The 20,036-nt window shown below is 47.3% G+C and overlaps 1 protein-coding gene across 1 annotated transcript in view; it reads right to left on the bottom strand.

Annotated features, from left to right (window-relative positions):
- Positions 1-8,879: 8,879 nt before the first annotated feature.
- The window catches only part of LOC142497556 (17-beta-hydroxysteroid dehydrogenase 13-like), a 53,069-nt gene continuing 41,912 nt past the window's right edge, over positions 8,880-20,036 (bottom strand). Inside the window, exon 7 of the mRNA XM_075605515.1 lies at positions 8,880-10,716. Coding sequence (XP_075461630.1) covers positions 10,626-10,716 — 91 coding nt within the window. The 3' untranslated portion in view covers positions 8,880-10,625. The remainder of the gene's footprint in view (positions 10,717-20,036) is intronic.

The raw sequence follows: 20,036 nt of genomic DNA, 5'->3' as shown, positions 1-20,036 counted from the left end.
GTTTTGTATAGGGATGAGTAGTCTTTTGTTATTTGAACCCCTAAATATTTAATGTGGGTCTGATTCCATTTGAAGTCAAAATTAAGTTGAAGTAACTTTACCATATCCTTGGGAATGTTTAAGCTCAGAGCCATAGATTTAGAGTGGTTAACTTTGTATCCTGAGAGGGAGCCAAACTCCGATAGAGCTTGGAAAAGGTTGGGGAGGGAGATAAGAGGGTTTGAGAGCGTCAATAGTATGTCATCCGCATAGAGAGCTATCTTGAATTCCTTCTGTCCAACATTGATACCCGTGATATTGGGGTTCCTTCTTATTTGGCAGGCTAGTGGTTCAATCGCCAAAGCAAACAACAAGGGGGACAGTGGGCACCCCTGTCTGGTTCCGTTCGATATTGGGAAAGGGTCAGACAAGGAGTTATTCCTTTTTACTATGGCTGTTGGAACAGAGTATAACGTGTTTATGCTGTTTAAGATTTTGGGAGTAAAACCCATTTGTGAGAGTGTGGCCTTCATAAACTGCCAATCAAAAGCTTTTTCAGCGTCTAGTGAAAGTAATAATGATGAGCGTGAGGTTTGTTTTGCTACATGTATTAAATTCACCGTCCTCCTTGTGTTGTCAAGTGCTTGTCTGCCCAAGACAAAACCAACCTGATCCGGATGGATCAATCTTGGAAGAATATTGTTTAATCTAGTGGCCAAAATTTTCGCGTATAATTTTAGATCTGTATTTAATAAAGATATAGGTCGATAGCTAGAGCACATCATGGGGTCTTTTCCATCTTTTGGGATTACTACTATGGTTGCTCGTAGCATATCTCTGGGTGGGGGGAGGCCTAGAAGCATCTCATTAAATACTTTGGTTAAGTGTGGGAGGAGTGTTATGGAGAATTTTTTGTAGTAAAGATTTGAAAATCCATCCGGACCAGGGGCCTTCCCATTTTTCAAAGATTTGATAGCCTCCAAGATTTCAGGGGGTTCTATAGTTTTTTCAAGATTTATTATATCTTCTGGTTCCAGCGTGGGGAGCCGGCATTGAGTTAGAAAGTTTTGATTTTTTTTTCGCTTTTTCATTTTTAGCCGATTCTCCCACTGGGCCAGGCAGATTGTAAAGAGATGTATAATATTCCTTAAAAGCGTCACTTATAACTTTGGGGCTATTTGATATCTTTCCATTCTTAGTATAAATATTATGGATCCTAGCTTTAACCTGCTTTTGTTTTAGCTTACGTGCCAGCATTTTATCTGCCTTGTTGCTTTTTTCATAGTATTTCTGTTGGGTCCATCGTATAGCTCCCTCTGCGTTTGTCACTAACAAAAGATTTAATTGCCCTCTAACTGAGATTATTTGTCTATAGTTTTTTCGGGAGGGATTTGCTTTATGGATACTTTCTAGTTCTGATAACTTTTGTGTTAATGTCACAATGTGTTCCTTTTTTCCTTCTTTTTCCGAGAAGCCAGAGCGATCAGCTTACCTCTAAGCACAGATTTATGGGCCTCCCATAGGGTAAAAGGGGAAACGTCCGGGGTGTTATTTATATTAAAATATTGGACCAGTTCCTCTTCCAATTGTTGGAGATTTTGTGGGTTCGACAATAATGATTCATTTAAGGACCACAACCTTGTTTTGTTTTTGGTGGTGAGGCCATCCAGTTTAGTTATAATTGTAGAATGGTCTGACCAAGCAGAGGGGGCAATTATTGCGGAGGAAATGTTATCGCTAACTTGTTGGTCAATTAAAATATAGTCTATGCGTGAGTAACTGTTATGGGGGTGAGAGAAGAAGGAAAAGTCTTTTTCCTTATTGTTCATTAATCGCCAGGAGTCTACTACCATCAGATCCTTGGTCATGGATACGAGACCACGAGTTGAGGGAGCTATCTTTGGTGGTAGTGGGAGACTGGGAAATTTATCTAAATTTGGGTCCATGATTGCGTTTAAATCCCCTGCAAGAATTAGAAAACCTTTCTGGACAGAGTTTATTAAATTTCTGAGCTCCTGGAAAAAGGATTCTTGATTTTCATTAGGGGCATATATGTTAGCTATTGTCAGATGGGTAGAGTCTAGTAATCCTGTAACAATTAGAATTCTCCCAGCAGGGTCATTTTTAATTTTGTCTACTTTGAAATTTATATTTTTGTGGAAAAGTGTAGCCACCCCATTTTTTTTTTAATGGGATGATGAGTGATAGATTAGAGGGTAGTCGCTACTGTACAGCAGTGATTGATCCTCCTTTTCAGGTGCGTTTCTTGTAATAAAATGATATCTCCTGCTAGTCTTTTGGCCTCTAAAAGGGCTATTCGTCTCTTACGGGGGGTATTGAGGCCCTTGGTGTTTTGGGAAATTATATTAATGAGCATAGTGATGCTTGAAAGGTCTATGATACAGGTGAACAGAGTGATGACATATATAGCAGAAGAAACAGAGTCTTAACAATTGTAAACAGTCTGTATCGCGAACATACACCTTGAGAGATACACATATTCACTTTCTGCAGTAACAAATGCTTGTAAAACTGGGTGTGGGGGGAGGGTGGACAAGGTAGGGTGGGGTAAAAAGAGGACCCCGGTTTCCAAACTATGTTTGGGGGGATCAACCATCTCAGGTCCCGTGAAGCGAGTGTATCGCAGTCACGGGATGCGCAAACCTGTGGGGGGCGGGTTGCAGCCCAACGGCTTAATGCCACGGTGCTCCTTTGTTTGGGAGCCAAATTTTCAGAAAACAAAAGCAAAAGCAACACCCCGGTAAGTACCGGGTGGATTGTGTGTGTAGTCTTACACATCAGGATACAGAAAAACGAGGGGGAAATGAAACATCGTAACTATTTACATCACCTTATCTTTCCTTAGTTTTCTCACATTGAGTAGATCAGACTGGTATCCAGTGCTCGGCCATCTCAAAATCTATATTTAGTCTATAGGGGAGGAGAAACACAAACGGAACAGTGCAAAAAATAAATAACATACAGTAGATATCCTGCAACCAGGACATACCTTTACCCAGGAAACGGTTTCGAATTAGGCACAGGGTGTTCAAACCCGTGCCCCAAGAGCCACCAGCGGGCCGCCCCCCAGCACAGGCGGCCCATCCAGCAACCCAGTCAAAGACAGAGCCACCGTCCGAGCCACCCGCACCGAAACAGGGACACCCACAGAAGCCAGCCCGCCGACGGCCCCCGAGGACCGAGCCCGAAAACCCCCAACCCGGGCCAACATGTGTCAACTGCACAAAACATTCAACTTAGATTAGGCTGTCTATCAGTTTCTAGGTGCTTTGGGACTTTCAGTCCATTTAGAAACACAGTCAATTTTGAATAAAACATTTCCAAAGCAACCCTCGTGGTAGCCTGTATTTTAAAACTAAAACCTTTCACAGTATGGGAAGTTATCTTCAGGAGATTCTTGATAACCAGAGCGCCTTGGTCTTTGGGAGTGGTTCAAGTTAGTGAATTGACGCCAGGTGTCTCCACTCCTGTTCAAGAAAAAAAGCTTATCTAGAGTAAACGACAAGTTCAGCTATGCCTTATGTTCCGAACAACATTCCGCCAGTCTGTAAAATTAACTGGAAACTCAATAAATGATCAAGCGGGCTGGTTCTTTTCTCTTCGTGAAGTCGGGGTCTTTACCCATGCTGGGCGTTGTTGTTTAGGTGGGGGCTGGGCCCGCTGGGATGCCTCCATGTCCTCTGGCTCAAGGAGACCCATTGCTCTCAATTTCTCTTCACCTTCTTCTGGAGAGAGAAATATATGTGTTTGTTCTTGGTAGGTAAGTATTATCTTGCACGGAAAACCCCAACGGTAGCGTATTTTACTATTTCTCAATGTGTTTGTGACCTGAGCGAACATTTTACGCTTGTTCAACGTGATTTGAGGCAAATCTGGGAAAATGAGAAGCTGGACGTTGTCTTGTTCTATCCTTGGAACAGATCTAGCGGCTCTCAGTATCTCCTCCTTGCTACGAAAGTAGTGTAGACGTGTAATCACATCTCGTGTTTTTTTTTGGGTCCAGGCCTCTAGGTCTAGGCAGTCTATGTGCTCTGTCCATCTGGAGTTTGTCCTCCATCATTTCTGGTACCAAAGACCCAAAGAGCTGGATGAGATATGCGTCCAATTGAGCATTGTCCACTTCCTCCGGGACTCCCCTGATCCGCAGATTATTGCGTCTTGATCGGTTTTCAGTGTCTTCCAATTTTTCGAAAATTGTTTTAACTTGCGTTTTTAACGCGTGGATTTCTTGGGCTTGGATCTCCTGGGCAGAGGCGGTGGTGTCCACTTTCTCCTCCAAGTCCACGATACGGTCACCTATAGACGCTATTTCCTCTCTGACACTCTGACGGAAACTCTGCATCTCGGAGCGGAAGGAACTTTTGATGTCTTGGACAAACCGCAACATTTCTTTGCGAGTAAGCGGAGTATCTGTCTCTTCTTCGGAGTCAGGTTCTGGTTCTGCGTCTTCGCCAGCGATAGACGCGTCTTGATCTTTAGTTCCTGTCTTTGGTTTTTTAAAGAAGAGTGCGGCCTCCCGCGGGTTTTTTTTTGGTGTTTTGGTAGGTGGCATATTTATTGTTATTGGTCGTTGGCATATAGTTGAAGCTGATATTGTTTGGGTGATGTAAGTTTCATTTTTTCTTTTTACATTGACATAAACCCCCTCATTCCTGAAGCACCATGATCATTCACATTTTTTTTTATTATTAGGATTAGGGATGGGGAGAGAGTGTATTGGGGAACAACTCAGAGCCCTGTTTTTCAATTTTTCAGTGGTTGCATATGTTTGTGTGTTCTGTGCCTTTAACTCTGGCCAACGGCGGCCATTTTGGAGCTCCTCTGAGTTGCAGGCTGGAACGCACGGGCACCTCTCCCTCTCCTCGGAGCTCCCTCCTCTCCTCTCTCCGCTCCCACCACTGCCCTGGGTCCCCTCCCGTACCCTGCAAGCCCCACGCAAGGTTTAAGCTGCTTTGTTTTTTTATTTTCTGTTTATTATTTATTTATTTTCCTGTGGGGAGCTGTGTCTTTAAATCAGACCTGCGGCGGCCATCTTGGATGTTGCCGACACGCAGGCTGAAACGCAGGGAGCCAGGCAGCACTACTCCCTGCCGGGGGGGGTGGGGGGTATCACTTGGCCAGGATTCCCCACTCTCCCTGCGGTCAGCTGTCCGGTCGTCTCCGGGGAGCCTCCCCGTCTGTTATGCCACTATGTGTTATTCCCTGCGTGTGAGACCGGCGGCCATCTTAGGTGGCGCTGATCCTCCACGCCGGGGCTCAATCGGGACTGGAGGGGTACTCTCGGCCTCGTCTCTCATGGCCCACGGCTCTGCTCACCTCTATGGGGCTTCCTCCTCTCCCCTCCGGGACCTCGCCGCGTCACTCACCCCCTCTGGGAAGCCGCGCTTCTCCCTGCGTGAGCCTCCACAGCTGAGTCAAGATGGCCGCTCCGCCTTCCCCCTCGGCTCCCTCCCGAGCACTCGAGATCGTCACTGGTGCTGGTGAGTCTCCTACCGGCTGGTAAGCTGCTCCGGTATCCGTCTGCTGTGATAATCTTTTGCGGGGAAGCGGAGGGGGGTTGGGCAGTTTTGTCGGGGACCGCGCTGAACCTCTCAGCTCCACAGAGTCACGCACGGGCCTCAGCAGCTTCTTTTACTCACTTTATTTTCTGCTCCCTTGTTCTGTATATTTGGGGGGCTTAGCAATGTCCAATTTCTTTATTTTTTCTGTTAAAATCTCCCCCGTCTCCTGCTGTCTTATAGTGTGGTGTTTTTAATTTGTTTTGGCCAGATTGATGTTCGCTATTTCTTTGTTTGAAGTTTTGCCTGCAGGAGCTTTAGACAGACACAGCCTTTGCTGTTAGACTCCTCTATATACCTTTTAACCCCTTAAATCCATATGGTAAACCCAGAGGAGGCTTACACGAGAATACCACATGAAGCATTAGATTACATGACAATACAAGCAAGATAAGGATCCGCAAGGCTGTGCGGCTGGAAGTCACCATGTCACCAAAGTTTTTCACACCAACACTTGAAGAATTGTTCAAGACATTAGATTGGGAAGAAAATGGAATAAAAATCAACTGTGAATATTTGAGTAACCTACAATGTACAGATGACATTGACATTTTTGCCATAAGTCCAGAAGATCTCCAGCAACAAATTGGAGAACTCACCGAAGCAAGTAAGAATGTGGTCCTCTGTTGAATCCAAAGAGATGTTCAATAAATGTGTCAAGCCCCTCTTACGTGCCTATGAAGAAGCGTCATTACGCGAAACGAGTGCGTCGGCCATTTTGATACATGCACACGCAGGGATCTCAATGAGACCGCACTGAATTAGAAACTCGTTACATTGTTGCGGCACCCTGCTCGTTTATATATATATATATATATCCTCATATATTTTAACTCATGCATATTGTTGCTAGGGACCCAAGAAGAGGAGATAGAGATCACAAACTCCTCCAGGGGGAACAGTATTGGATTTACACACTGCAGAGTAAAACACTGGTAGGGTTAATTGAGCTCATAGAACTCAATCCCTTTCTTAAGTAACCGACTGCAGTGTGTGGAATCCCTTACTGTTCCCTCAGGTTAATTGATGCATTCCACATATGATTATCATAACTCTAAATCAATAGGAATTGTCAATACAGTGACCACCAAGTCTATTTGAGCCTCATTGTTGTGATGCCCCAAATTTCAATTCAAAGTCCAAGTAAGCCCCTGGACTAGGCCAGAACTTGCCCTAAGGCCCCAGTTAGGCCCGATCCCTATTTAGAGGAGTATTACAGGGAAGGCTCTAGATAGGGAATCTCCCTATTAGAGATTCATCACCCGCACCACTGCGCCAATCGGACGGACGTCCATGCGGTGACCTGCAGCCTTCGAAAGAGACCGCACGTGACCACCATCTGTAAGGTGTGAGGGAATTTATGTTGGAGGCCCCGCTGCGTGGGACCTGATCCAACACCGCTTCTCAAGTATTCCCTGGTTGGGCCGTTGACCAGGAAGGTACTCACCGTGCACCAACACTTAACATGGGGTAGTGCTACCTCATATATTGGGTGTGGGATTGTTCTGTGGACACCGGGTGTTTACGTGCCTAGGGCACCCTCAGTACTTTGGGGGGAACCACACCTGGGTGTTGGGTATTGTATCTGTGTTATTCTTGTAATATTGTGTATTGTGTTACATACTGTGGGGTTACAGTAAAACGAAATATATACATATGGTGTGGTATTGTTATTTCCAATTGTATTGAGTCCTATGAGGAATCATCCCGCCAATGCTGGGATCCCTCATAGGTGGAGGCGCTGCACTGCAAGGAGAAAGAGCTCACCCCAGGCTCCGAGAGGCAGAGGCTTAGGCCTCCTGTGAGCACAGGTAAAGCAGCACGAGTAGTTGCCGCGTTATTCCCTAGGCATAGGGAAAGGGGGTTACATATCTATGAAGCCATTGTTACTGGACAGAATTGTCACAGTTATATAGTAGATGAGGTTGAAAGAAGACATATGTTCATTAAGTTCAACCTATGCTAAATTTAGGCGACAGATACTTTATCATATATTTGTACTTACAGTATATTGATCCAGAGGAAGGCAAACAAAAAACCCCAGTGACACATTATCCAATGATATCTCATAAGGGGAAAAATAAATTCCTTCCTGACTCCAAGAATTGGCAATCAGATTACTCCCTGGATCAACGTCCTTCCCATGTTTACTTATTTGGTATATCCCTGTATATCTTTCCTTTCTAAAAAGATGTCCAACCTTTTTTTGAAGCTATCGTGTCTGCCATCACAGTCTCCATGGGTAATTAATTACACATTGTATCTGCCCTTACTGTAAATAACCATTTCCTTTGTTGCTGGTGAAATCTCCTTTCCTCCAACCTTAAGGGATGACCCAGAGTCCTTTTTACTGCCCTCAGGATGAATAGTTTTTTTGGAAGCTCCTTGTATTATTTCCAAATATTTTTGTATATCGTTATCATATCCCCTTTTAGACACCTCTTTTCTAATGTAAATAAATCTAATTTAGCAAGCCTCTCATAAGTCAGACTACCCATCCCCTTTATTAATTTGGTGTCTCTTCTCTGCACTTTCTCTAGTTCTATAAGGTCTTTTCTAAGGAGTGGTACCCAAAATTGTACTCCATATTGAAGGTGTGGTCTTACTAATGCTTTACAGAAGGGGCATAATTATGTTTACTTCCCTTAAATCCATTTCCCATTTAATGCAAGATGAGATCTTGTTTGCCTTTGTAGCTACTGCCTGACGTTGGGCACTATTGTTAAGCCTGCAGTCTGCAAGCACTCCTAAATCCTTCTCCATCAAGGATTCCCCCAATTTATCCCCATTTAATTTGTAAGTTGCCTGTTTATTCTTGTCTTCCAAATGCATAACCTTACATTTAGCTATATTAAACCTCATCTGCCCTTTACCTGCCCAAGTTTCCAGTCTTTCTGGAGAGAAATTACATCCTGCTCTGATTCTACTACCTTACACAATTTAGTGCCTTTAGCATAGATTGAGACTTTTCTCTCTATGCCAAACTCAAGGTCATTAATAAACAAGTTAAAAAGCAGGGATCCCTGTACCGATCCTTGAGGTACTCCACTCACAACTTTAGCCCAACCTGAAAAGGTTCTATTTATGACAACTCTGTTGTCTATCCTTCAACCAGTTTTCAATCCAGGTGCAAATGTTTTTACCGAGTCCAATTTGCTTTATTTTGTACATCAACCTCGTGTAGAACCGTATCAAAAGCCTTTGTAGACCACATAAACGGCATTACCCTGGTCTAAATTCCTACTTACCTCTTCAAAGAAACAAATAAGGTTAATAATGGTCTTTCCCTCGGATGTCTGTAAATGAAAAACTGCACGAATGAAAGATTTACATGGCTATCTTTATTGTCATTTTCTTCAGGTAAACAAGTTTCCAACATTGCCCAATTCCAAAGATCCTTTTATCAGTTCCTGTTACCGGATCCATTTGTATTTCTTTGCAGATTGTATACTGATTGTATTCTATGCTCATCTTTTATTACATATTTTCCTGTGAAATCTACATGGAAAATATGTTGAAGAGAAATACTTGTGAATTTTTTTTAGCTGATTCTTCTATAATAATAATAATAATAATAATAATAATAATAGCATATTCTTGTATAGCGCTGCTAGTTTTACGTAGCGCTTTAAAGAGACATTTTGCAGGCACAGGTCCCTGCCCCGTGGAGCACGTACTTATTTATTGTCATCATTTAAAATATAGTCTTCAGTGCACTCTCATGCTTGGAAGTCAAATATTTTATTTTTAAATAATACGTTTTTTTTTCCAAACTCACAAATCTCCCTGATATTGAGGTCCTTAGGCCTTGACACCTATACTTTGCAGAGTTTATTAGTTAGTAGTAAGGAACAGATCTCATATCAGTACATTTATAAACCTTTGTGGTATTTATAAAATATAAACAGTATAAATGTTCTTGTATTGTTTCCAGTGGTCCTCCTCTTGTAAGAAATCAATGATTTAGATTTCATAAAGTCAGTCAATAAAGCGTCACTCCGATATAGATTGTGTCTACAAGGGTTAAATGACTGCACACTAACAAGTGGATAAGTTACATGATGGATGAACACTGTTGTCACAGGAAGCTGGAAGGTGCATTGAATGCATATAGTGCAGCTATTAAGTATAAAAATCAGTTGTACAGTGGCAGTCAGCACCCAGTATTCAGGTACTCACTGAATCCTCACAAAATACTTGAAAATAAGAGTCCCATCAGCGTGCTCCAGCTGATTCTTCTATAATAATAGAATCACACATGCAGCAGAGAAAAATAGAACCATGGTGGTGTACTGCTGTGGTTCTATTTTTCTCTGCAGAGTTAATTAGTTGAATAGCCATGGTTAATGTTTGTTGGAAAGGTTTTAGATTGTAGGTAATCATACTGTACCTTTTCTTGGAGACAAATGATAGTTAATCTAGTATACATGTTGCATATCGTAGCCATTTATTAATCCCTGTGGTTTTACACAAGCTTTCTTTCACATGTGAAGAAGACACGCCGTCTAAAGTGGTGTAATATCTTGAAATCTAATGTTCAAACGATATCTTTGAAGAACTCGTATTACCTTATTTCCTTCTATTCCTTGTTATTGTTGCTGTAGTTTGTGGTGCATTGTAATACAGTTGGCTGCAGGCACCTATTGCATTGAAGGTCACCAGGTGACCAGGGAACTGTGCCACTTACTTGGCCATTTGTACAAACTAGAGTTGTAGCAGTCTGCACAGGGATTTTATTCAGTGGGAGACGTGCTGGAGACCTATTATTGTACGGTAGGTTCTTCCAAGGAAGATGCCAGCCTCTACCAAACAGCAGTTTTCTGTATCAACAACTAACTACTTGTCCCTGCATCTTAAAGTGACCAAGCAGGTGGTAAAACTTAAAAAAACTATATTTGGGTGAAATTGGAGATATTTGCATATAATTAAAACAGATCTTCGCTTCAAACAAAGGAAGTCTTCGTTGGGCTTTGAATCAGCCTATTTTCTTTAATCAAGATATTGTACCATGATCCATTCTGTAAAGTCCAGTTTCTGAAACCTTATCTTTCTTTAGCTTAAGTCAATTTACTTGTCCTTGTCTATGCAGTTAATTGTGGCATCAAACTTCAAACCTAGGAAACTGCTGAAAGCTGTCATTGCACGTTCTGGTAGAAAGCTGTAAAAAAAAGACACAATTATAATTTGCCATATATTGTGTAGTAGGGAGAAGAAATATTTTCTTTCTTATCTTGGACTTGTGTGTCTACTTTCTCCTCCTTTCATCTATTCTGAGTTGTAAGGAAAGGGACATCACAAAGGCAGGCAATATAGCATTAAAAAAAATTAGCTTGACAATATTTACAAGAGCATATTTGCTGCATATCCTCTGATAATAATGAATCTGCAGTATATTTGTATTGTTTCTCTTTTTTTTCTTTTAAGAAAGGTATTAGCTATAATACTTTGGTGTTTGAGATGTTTGTCTTTGAGGCCACTTGATTTCTATTTTGTCAAAATGAATAAAATGCGTTCAATGTAAAAATAAAAAGAACATATACAGGATGCAACCAGAAGAGAGAAGTGCATTGAGATGCATTACTAGAAACTCTGGACTCTGTATCTTTTGAAACAGCAGACGTGTCTTTTCTTGGCTGCTGCCATTTTAAACACTGGGGAAAGGGAAGGGGTAAGTGGCCAAGTTTGTGATGTTCATGGAAAAGTTGAGGTCAGGGAAATTATTTATACATTGTCCCTCAGCCTTTCAGTGTCCTAAATGACACGGTGTTGGTGATGGTCACCTGAGAAGAAAACAAGACAGTGGAGCTTTCATATTGTAGAGCTCCACAAGTATAAGATAACGTTTTAACATTTTGATCTTATATTTTGTAAAGGGCGTAGCCTGACTTAAATATTTCACAGTAATGCAGGATTTGTACATGCATATTATTTTAAAACAATACTATGACTGCAAAAGACTATAGGGGAACGTAAATGTACATAAAGACAAGAATAGCTACTGAATGCACTCAGTACACCGAGGATGGAATGGTTGGATTAAGTAAAATTATTTTAATTCAATAATAATAAAAATGTAACTGATTGGTGGGAACATGGATGGCCAATCACATGTGGACACAGACACTAACAAACATTCAAATATATATGTAGCCAGGTCCCCCCTCACGTACTCACCCCCTCCTCCTAGCACGCGAGCCGCGTGTGGTTGTAATTGCGGCCGGTTGCTAGGGAAGCGGTCGGGCCGGTTGCCGGGGACGCGAGCGGGCCGGTTGCTGGGGACGCGAGCGGGCCGGTTGCCGGGGACGCGATCGGGCCGGTTGCCGGGGCAGCGATCGCGTCGTTGGGGTCCCGGCGGCTGGCGGAGCCGGGCGCCGCCATTGAAAGATAGCTCGCGCATGCTCAGTTAGAGCAGGTGCGGGAGAACTCCAGTCAGCTCGTGCATGCGCAGATGTAAGCCCGCGAAGCCCTAGCCTACCAGGGAAGGTATTGGCCAGGGACTACAGATACCAGGAGCATTAGGGAACCCCATGTGACGCCAGGGAGCCAATAGGGCTGGAGGAGCTCCCTGCTTGCAGGGAATAGATACTTTTCGCGGGGTTTTTGCACACGGCAGTTGGTGACCGGAGCAGCTAGGGGAAGGAGGTAGGGTGCAGGAGTCAGTGACTCTCTGCACTAGGCCAGCAATTCCCCTAGGCCCCAGATAGCCCTGAGTCATCTTAGTGAAGTATTGTAGGGACAGGCCCTAAGTTAGGGATCAGTCCCATTAGCTATTGGAGAGTAAGAATTTGCGTGCCTTGCGGAGCAAGCTGGACTGTTATCAGGGTGGGATCGCCCCTGAGGGATTATCCTGTGTTGGAGCCGGACCTCGTGCAGGAACTCGCCTAGACCCTTTGAGAAGTCCGTTGCAGGTCCGAGCACCGGAGTGCTCGGCAGGTAACCCACACCCTCACGTGCACCAACAAGGCCTATCAACAGATAGTGGCTGCGCAGTCACACACATACACTGGTTTATGACTTGGGAGTACGAGACATTGGGTTGGGGTTACTGGGCCTGGGAAGGGATCTCTTTGTACAAGCGTTAGCGTCCGCCGTGGCGCATAAGGTATTGGCGTCCGCCGTGACGCATAAAGTGTGGGCGTCCGCCGTGGCGCATAGGTAGAGTGGTGTGATAGGCTGTGATTAGTGTCTCCTCTAGAGAGGGACAAGTGTTATATGAAGTGTGTTATTGTGTTCCTAACTAAAAGCTCTTTGGTTATCTCACACATGTGTATTTGGTTATTGTGATTGTCCTGCGAGGAACCCCTCCCCCTCTGGTGGGAGCCATCGCAGGTGGAGGTGCTGCATCGTATGTAAATACCCCTAATATAATTGCCCCAGGTTCCCGTGGCGGAAGCTCAGCCCTCCTGTGAGCCAACAGGTAATGCACCACACCTGAGTAACCTTGTATGTTCCTGCACCCACACAGTGTAATCTGCGATTGGGGGGGGGGAAACCCGTTACATTTGGAGGCGCTGCTGAGATCTTAGACCTGGGGTGCCCTGTTCCATTTTTTTTCTCTTTTTCTCAAAATGTCACCCCCGTTACCGTCCCCGTCTCGCTCTGAAGTGCGCGACTGGGCCATGGAGCTACAAGTGCCGCCGCTTCACACGCTCGCGGTGAGCCGGGTCCCTGTTGATACGCCGTCCTCATCCATACAACTGGCCCTGAGGCAACACCCACATATCCGGGATGCTGTCAAAATAAGAGTGTTAGAGCGACGCAAGGATACAGACCGGGAGTATTGCTCCGTGCTAGTGAGTGTAGGGAAGGATATAACCGAGATCAGGGGCCGTCCAGCTTGTGGCTCGCAACGTCAACCGGTTCTTGCTGTATTGTTGTCTATCCTGAACTGTCCGTAAAATCAGAACCCGACAGCTCCCGCAAAAATTTACAAGAGGTTGCTATGCATACATCACCTTCTCCCTCTGAAAGTTGTTGCGGGGCCGACAGGCCCACTCTCACTGACCATAGTCCACCCTTAAGTATGGCCCACTCGTCCTCTAAACCTGGGGATGAAATCCGAATGCTAGCTCAGGCACTCCTAGAATTAGGGCCGTCCCGATCCGAAGCTCAGACCTCACAACAGTATCGCAAGCTAAAAATCTTTTCAGGAACCAAGCCGACCCCGACGGGCGAAGAGGCGTTTGACGCCTGGAGAGAATACACGTCTCAGGTTCTAGAAGAGTGGACGTGCTCTGAGCCGGTGAAGCGACAACGCATAATGGAATGCTTACGCCCTCCCGCATCTACCACCATACAGATGGCTAAAGATCAGCACGCGGACGTCACCGCTCATCAAATGCTAGAGACTCTTGTGCGGGCCTATGGGCGAACCGAGGACATAGGGCAATTGATGAAGCGGTATTTCAATCTGTGCCAGAAAGACGGGGAGGAGCTATCTGATTTCCTACAGCGGATCCAAGCAGTCTTGTGGGAGATGCGAAAAAGGAAGAGTATTACGGCCGCCGAGGTGGACGAATACTGCCGTAACCAATTTCTGAGAGGAGCTCTACCCGAACATCATATTGTAATTATGATGATGCGCTCTTTGATGCGAGGTGACCCCCCTTCCTGGGAGGAATTAATGGATGAGATCAAAGAACACGAGGCCTACGCCCGGTTGCATACTCCCACCAAGGTTAAGGAGTCTTCCACCCATGACCCTGCTAAGGCCGCTGGGGCCAAGGCCAAGACAACCCCGACCCAGGACGTGGAGGTCGCAACTAAGGACTCAGCCTCTAAAGCTAGAGCCGCCCGTAAGCCATCTTCTCCGCCTAGGGGCCGCTCTGGGCCCAGAGACCTCCTCTGCTATACCTGCGGTAAGACGGGCCACTTCTTCCGTGATTGCCCAGAAAGGGAGGACCTCCCCGAAGACAACACTCCCGACCGAAGGAACACAGCCCAGTCGATGGTATGCAGAGTACAAACCGCCGTGTCTGACGTGGAGACCCCTCAGGGAACCACCGAGGCCCCTGCGGATGCCGACGCAGGGGGTGACGCCACCAACCGGGAAGATTACAGCCAAGTAGGCCCTGCAGCTATCGTACTAGTGTTACTAGAAGGGATATATGCGTCGGCTCTACTGGACACGGGGTCACAGGTGACCATTATATACCGCCCGTTCTATGAACAGCACCTCCGACACTGCACCCTGAGAGCGGCCGAACACGTGACCGTACGGGGGCTAAGTAATGAAGACTACCCCATCGATGGGATTGTAAAGGTTCAAATGGAAATACTCCAGCTGAATACCGGCAAGAGACATCCCATGCATGTGGCTGCCTTGGTGTGTCCGGAGCCCCAAGACCAGTGCAAGTACCCGATCATCTTGGGCACCAACGCTGACATAGTACAAGCGGTGATCCGGGCGTTTCTGAAAGAGACTAACGAGCTGCCGCTAGCCACCGCTCTCCTAGATCCAGTCCTGCGAGAAGAGTGCAACCGGGTATATGCCCTGGAGCGCCATGGGGATCTCTACAACCGTCAACGGGGACTGACGACCATATTACCACGGGGAGTGCAAAAGATGGACGTCTGGTGTTGTTATCCCGAACGAGATAAGAGCGACCAGCTGTTCTCTCTGGAGAATGCGCCTGAAGAAGAAGAGGTCCAGAGAGGGTATAGGGTACTACCCGAAGTGAGGGAGTGGACAACCAAGATCCCACTCCGAACCCACGTGTATGTCCAGAACCTCTCCCCCTTCCCGATGGAATTTGATGCCGACCAGAAGTTAGGTTGCATATATCCAGTCAGCCCTGTAGAAACCACGCCTCAGGTGAAGGCAGTGGCCGTGGATGAACGGTTAGTCAAGCTGGACTTCAACTTCAGGGAGTCGACACTGTCCAACCAGTGGAAGGAGCGGCTGACAACCCAGTTGAATCGACGACGACAGGTGTTCTCCACGAGTGAGATGGATGTGGGGTGCAGTCGCAGCGCCAAACATGCCATTCGTCTGAGTGATGTCACCCCGTTCCGAGAACGCTCTCGTCGCATCGCCCCACGGGATGTGGACGATGTAAGGAACGTCATTCACGATATGGAAGATGCCGGGATTTTGACGGAGTCTCGGGGGCCCTACGCATCACCCATAGTGGTAGTGCGTAAAAAGAACGGATCCGTACGACTGTGTGTCGACTATCGAACTCTGAACAATCGTACAATACCGGATCAGTACAACCTTCCGCGCATTGAAGAGATACTGAATGCGCTGAATGGAAGTCAGTGGTTTAGCGTGCTCGACCTCCGATCCGGGTACTATCAGGTACCTATGAATACGGAAGATCAGGAAAAAACAGCTTTCGTCTGCCCATTGGGATTCTACCAATTTACACGTATGCCCCAAGGTATATGTGGGGCGCCCGCTACTTTCCAACGGCTGATGGAAAAGACTATCGGGGACATGAGCCCGCGGGAGTGTCTTGTATACCTGGATGACATCATCGTCTTCGGAAGCACTCTGGAAGAGCACGAAGAGCGATTACTCAAAGTGATCGACCGTCTGGGAAACGAAGGATTGAAATTGTCCCTAGACAAGTGCCGGTTTTGCCATACCTCAGTAACCTACGTGGGACACATCGTGTCCGCCCAAGGGATCGCCACCGACCCCGCCAAGGTAGAGGCAGTAGTGAACTGGCCTCGTCCCGAGAATGTCACGGAGCTGCGATCCTTCTTGGGGTTCTGTGGGTATTACCGTCGCTTCGTGGAAGGGTACTCTAGTAGAGCTAAACCCCTGAACAGTCTGTTGAAGATATATCCCTCAGAGACCGGGAGGAAAGCTGTATCGGCACGCCAACCGTTTGGTGATAAATGGACGCCTGAGTGCGAGCAGGCCTTCCTGAAATTGAAGAAGTGTCTAACTGAGGCACCGGTGCTTGCGTATGCTGACCCCGAACAGCCTTACGTTCTACATGTGGATGCCAGTCTCAATGGACTGGGTGCCGTCCTGCATCAGAAGCACCCTGAGGGCCTTCGGCCTGTAGCCTACATCAGCCGCAGCCTGACACCCAGTGAACAGAGATACCCCGTCCACAAGCTGGAATTTCTGGCTCTCAAGTGGGCTATCACCGAGAAGCTCCACGACTACCTGTATGGTGTTACCTTCGAAGTAAGGATGGATAACAATCCCCTCACTTATGTCAACACCTCGGCTAAGTTAGACGCCGCTGGGCACCGCTGGCTGGCCGCTCTAAGCAGCTACCGGTTCACCATGAAGTATAAGCCGGGACCCTTGAATATAGGGGCTGACGCCCTATCCAGACGACCAGGGTTAAGTGCTAATCCAGATGACGAGGAATGGGAGGAAATCCCAGGACCCGGAGTGCGAGCTATGTGTAGCATGGCCGCTATCGTCAACGACCAAGTGGCCTTTTCAGAATTAAGAGTGGCCGACTCAGTGGGGTGCCGGTCGCAGGCTGTCCCAGCCGCCTACTGCGACCCAAAAGGGATGAACATCACGCATGACAAGGTGTTACGGTGGAAGGATCTAGTAGACTACCAAATACGAGACCCGGTCGTTAGTATCATCAGGTGAGCCGTTGAAAAGCAGAACCCAGCCCTTCTGAAACGCGCACCCAATGACTTGGTGGCCTTGCTCATGCGGGAATGGGACAAATTCGAGATAGACAATTGCTTACTCTATCGGGTGGTGCAATACCACAACCACCCGGATAGGCGACAACTAGTCCTCCCTAAGAACTTACAATATCTGGTGTTGAAGTCTCTACACGATGATCATGGACACCTGGGTATAGACAAGGCTTTTGGGCTGGTCAGAGATCGTTTTTTTTGGCCCAAGATGCGAGAGGCCGTCGAACGTCACTGTCGCCGCTGTACTAGGTGTATACAGCGCAAGACTCTGCCTACACGAGCAGCCCCCATGGGCCATCTAAAAAGTTTGGGCCCCATGGACCTTGTGTGTATGGACTTTCTGTGCATTGAGCCTGACAGCCGGGGAATATGCAACGTGCTAGTCGTCACGGACCATTACACCCGGTATGCTCAGGCCTTCCCCACTAAAGATCAGAAAGCCATCACCGTGGCAAAAATATTATGGGAGAAGTACTTCGTGCACTACGGTCTCCCCAACCGCCTGCACTCCGATCAAGGGCGGGACTTTGAGAGTACTTTGATCAGAGAGTTACTCAAAATGCTGGATATCACCAAGTCTCGAACAACCCCGTATCACCCCGAAGGAGATGCACTGCCCGAGCGCTTTAATCGAACCTTACTGGATATGCTCGGAACACTACAGAGTGCTCAGAAAACTGAATGGAGCCGACACGTAGAGGCCCTGGTGCATGCGTACAATTGCACTAGACACGAATCAACGGGATTCTCCCCCTACTTCCTCATGTTCGGGCGAAAGGCAAGACTGCCAGTGGACATACGTATTAGAGTTTCGACAGATGGGATACACAATGCTACCCATTTTAAATACGTACAAAGACTCAAAGACAGTTTACAGAAGGCCTATCAACAAGCTGAGAAGGCTACAGCTAAGTTGAACGCTGACAACAAAAGGCGATACGACCATAAGGTCAGATATCGGGAACTTCGTCCTGGGGATGCGGTATTGCTTCTGAATTTGGGAGTCCCGGGAAAGCACAAATTGGCCGACCGATGGAGAGACGGAGTGTATGAAATAGAATCCCAGATGCCGGGCCTCCCGGTCTATCGCATCAAAGACACTGATGGCCGGGTAAAGGTATGGCACCACAATCATCTTCTCCCCATTCCACAAGTAGAAGATGAAGAGACAGAGATACTGGCCACACCGCTCAACGAGGAGTCCGAGTCGTCAGAGATGGGTCAAGAGACTGTCAATAATGAGACCCACTCTGAAACTACTGAGGATCCTATGGAGGGACCCTCTCAAAGGGACTTTCCCACAGAAGGGGCATCTCCTGGAGGAGCTACGGGTAAAGGGCCCCGTAGGCCAATGCCTACTAAGGTGGCCCCAACGGGCCAGCCTTTGGATGCACAGAGCCCGTGCTTTGTGCCTAACAGAGACTGTTCAGAGACAATTATCCCCTCAAGGGAAGAGGCTGAGCCTCAGGACTGTGTTTACTACTCCCCCGAGGGAGTCGCAGAAGAACAACTCCGTAGGAGCCAAAGAGTCAGGTACCCTCCAAACCGGGTAACCTATGATCAAGTTGGGGAACCCCATTATGAGGCTCAGCAGTGGGCTCGCAGCAAAGTACAGTCAGTTATTGTGATGTTCAATGAAATGTGCAATCTGATTTAGAGCTGATAATAGTGAAATCACGGTTGGTTGTTGAAATTTTCATTATATAAGTATGTTACGCCATTTTCATTATATAACCTTTGTATATAGTTGCATTGCATGGTGTCCCAAGCGAGGACGTTGGGGATTTTACCAGGGGGAGGATGTAGCCAGGTCCCCCCTCACGTACTCACCCCCTCCTCCTAGCACGCGAGCCGCGCGTGGTTGTAATTGCGGCCGGTTGCTAGGGAAGCGGTCGGGCCGGTTGCCGGGGACGCGAGCGGGCCGGTTGCCGGGGACGCGAGCGGGCCGGTTGCCGGGGACGCGAGCGGGCCGGTTGCCGGGGACGCGATCGGGCCGGTTGCCGGGGCCGCGATCGCGTCGTTGGGGTCCCGGCGGCTGGCGGAGCCGGGCGCCGCCATTGAAAGATAGCTCGCGCATGCGCAGTTAGAGCAGGTGCGGGAGAACTCCAGTCAGCTCGCGCATGCGCAGATGTAAGCCCGCGAAGCCCTAGCCTATCAGGGGAGGTATTGGCCAGGGACTACAGATACCAGGAGCATTAGGGAACCCCATGTGACGCCAGGGAGCCAATAGGGCTGGAGAAGCTCCCTGCTTGCAGGGAATAGATACTTTTCGCAGGGTTTTTGCACACGGCAGTTGGTGACCGGAGCAGCTAGGGGAAGGAGGTAGGGTGCAGGAGTCAGTGACTCTCTGCACTAGGCCAGCAATTCCCCTAGGCCCCAGATAGCCCTGAGTCATCTTAGTGAAGTATTGTAGGGACAGGCCCTAAGTTAGGGATCAGTCCCATTAGCTATTGGAGAGTAAGAATTTGCGTGCCTTGCGGAGCAAGCTGGACTGTTATCAGGGTGGGATCGCCCCTGAGGGATTATCCTGTGTTGGAGCCGGACCTCGTGCAGGAACTCGCCTAGACCCTTTGAGAAGTCCGTTGCAGGTCCGAGCACCGGAGTGCTCGGCAGGTAACCCACACCCTCACGTGCACCAACAAGGCCTATCAACAGACATAGTGGCTGCGCAGTCACACACATACACTGGTTTATGACTTGGGAGTACGAGACATTGGGTTGGGGTTACTGGGCCTGGGAAGGGATCTCTTTGTACAAGCGTTAGCGTCCGCCGTGGCGCATAAGGTATTGGCGTCCGCCGTGACGCATAAAGTGTGGGCATCCGCCGTGGCGCATAGGTAGAGTGGTGTGATA

The sequence above is a fragment of the Ascaphus truei genome, chromosome 1 (assembly GCF_040206685.1).
Source record: "Ascaphus truei isolate aAscTru1 chromosome 1, aAscTru1.hap1, whole genome shotgun sequence".
NCBI lineage: Eukaryota > Metazoa > Chordata > Amphibia > Anura > Ascaphidae > Ascaphus > Ascaphus truei.
Note: the sequence above shows the minus strand (reverse complement) of the source record. Positions and strands in the feature narration are given on the sequence as shown.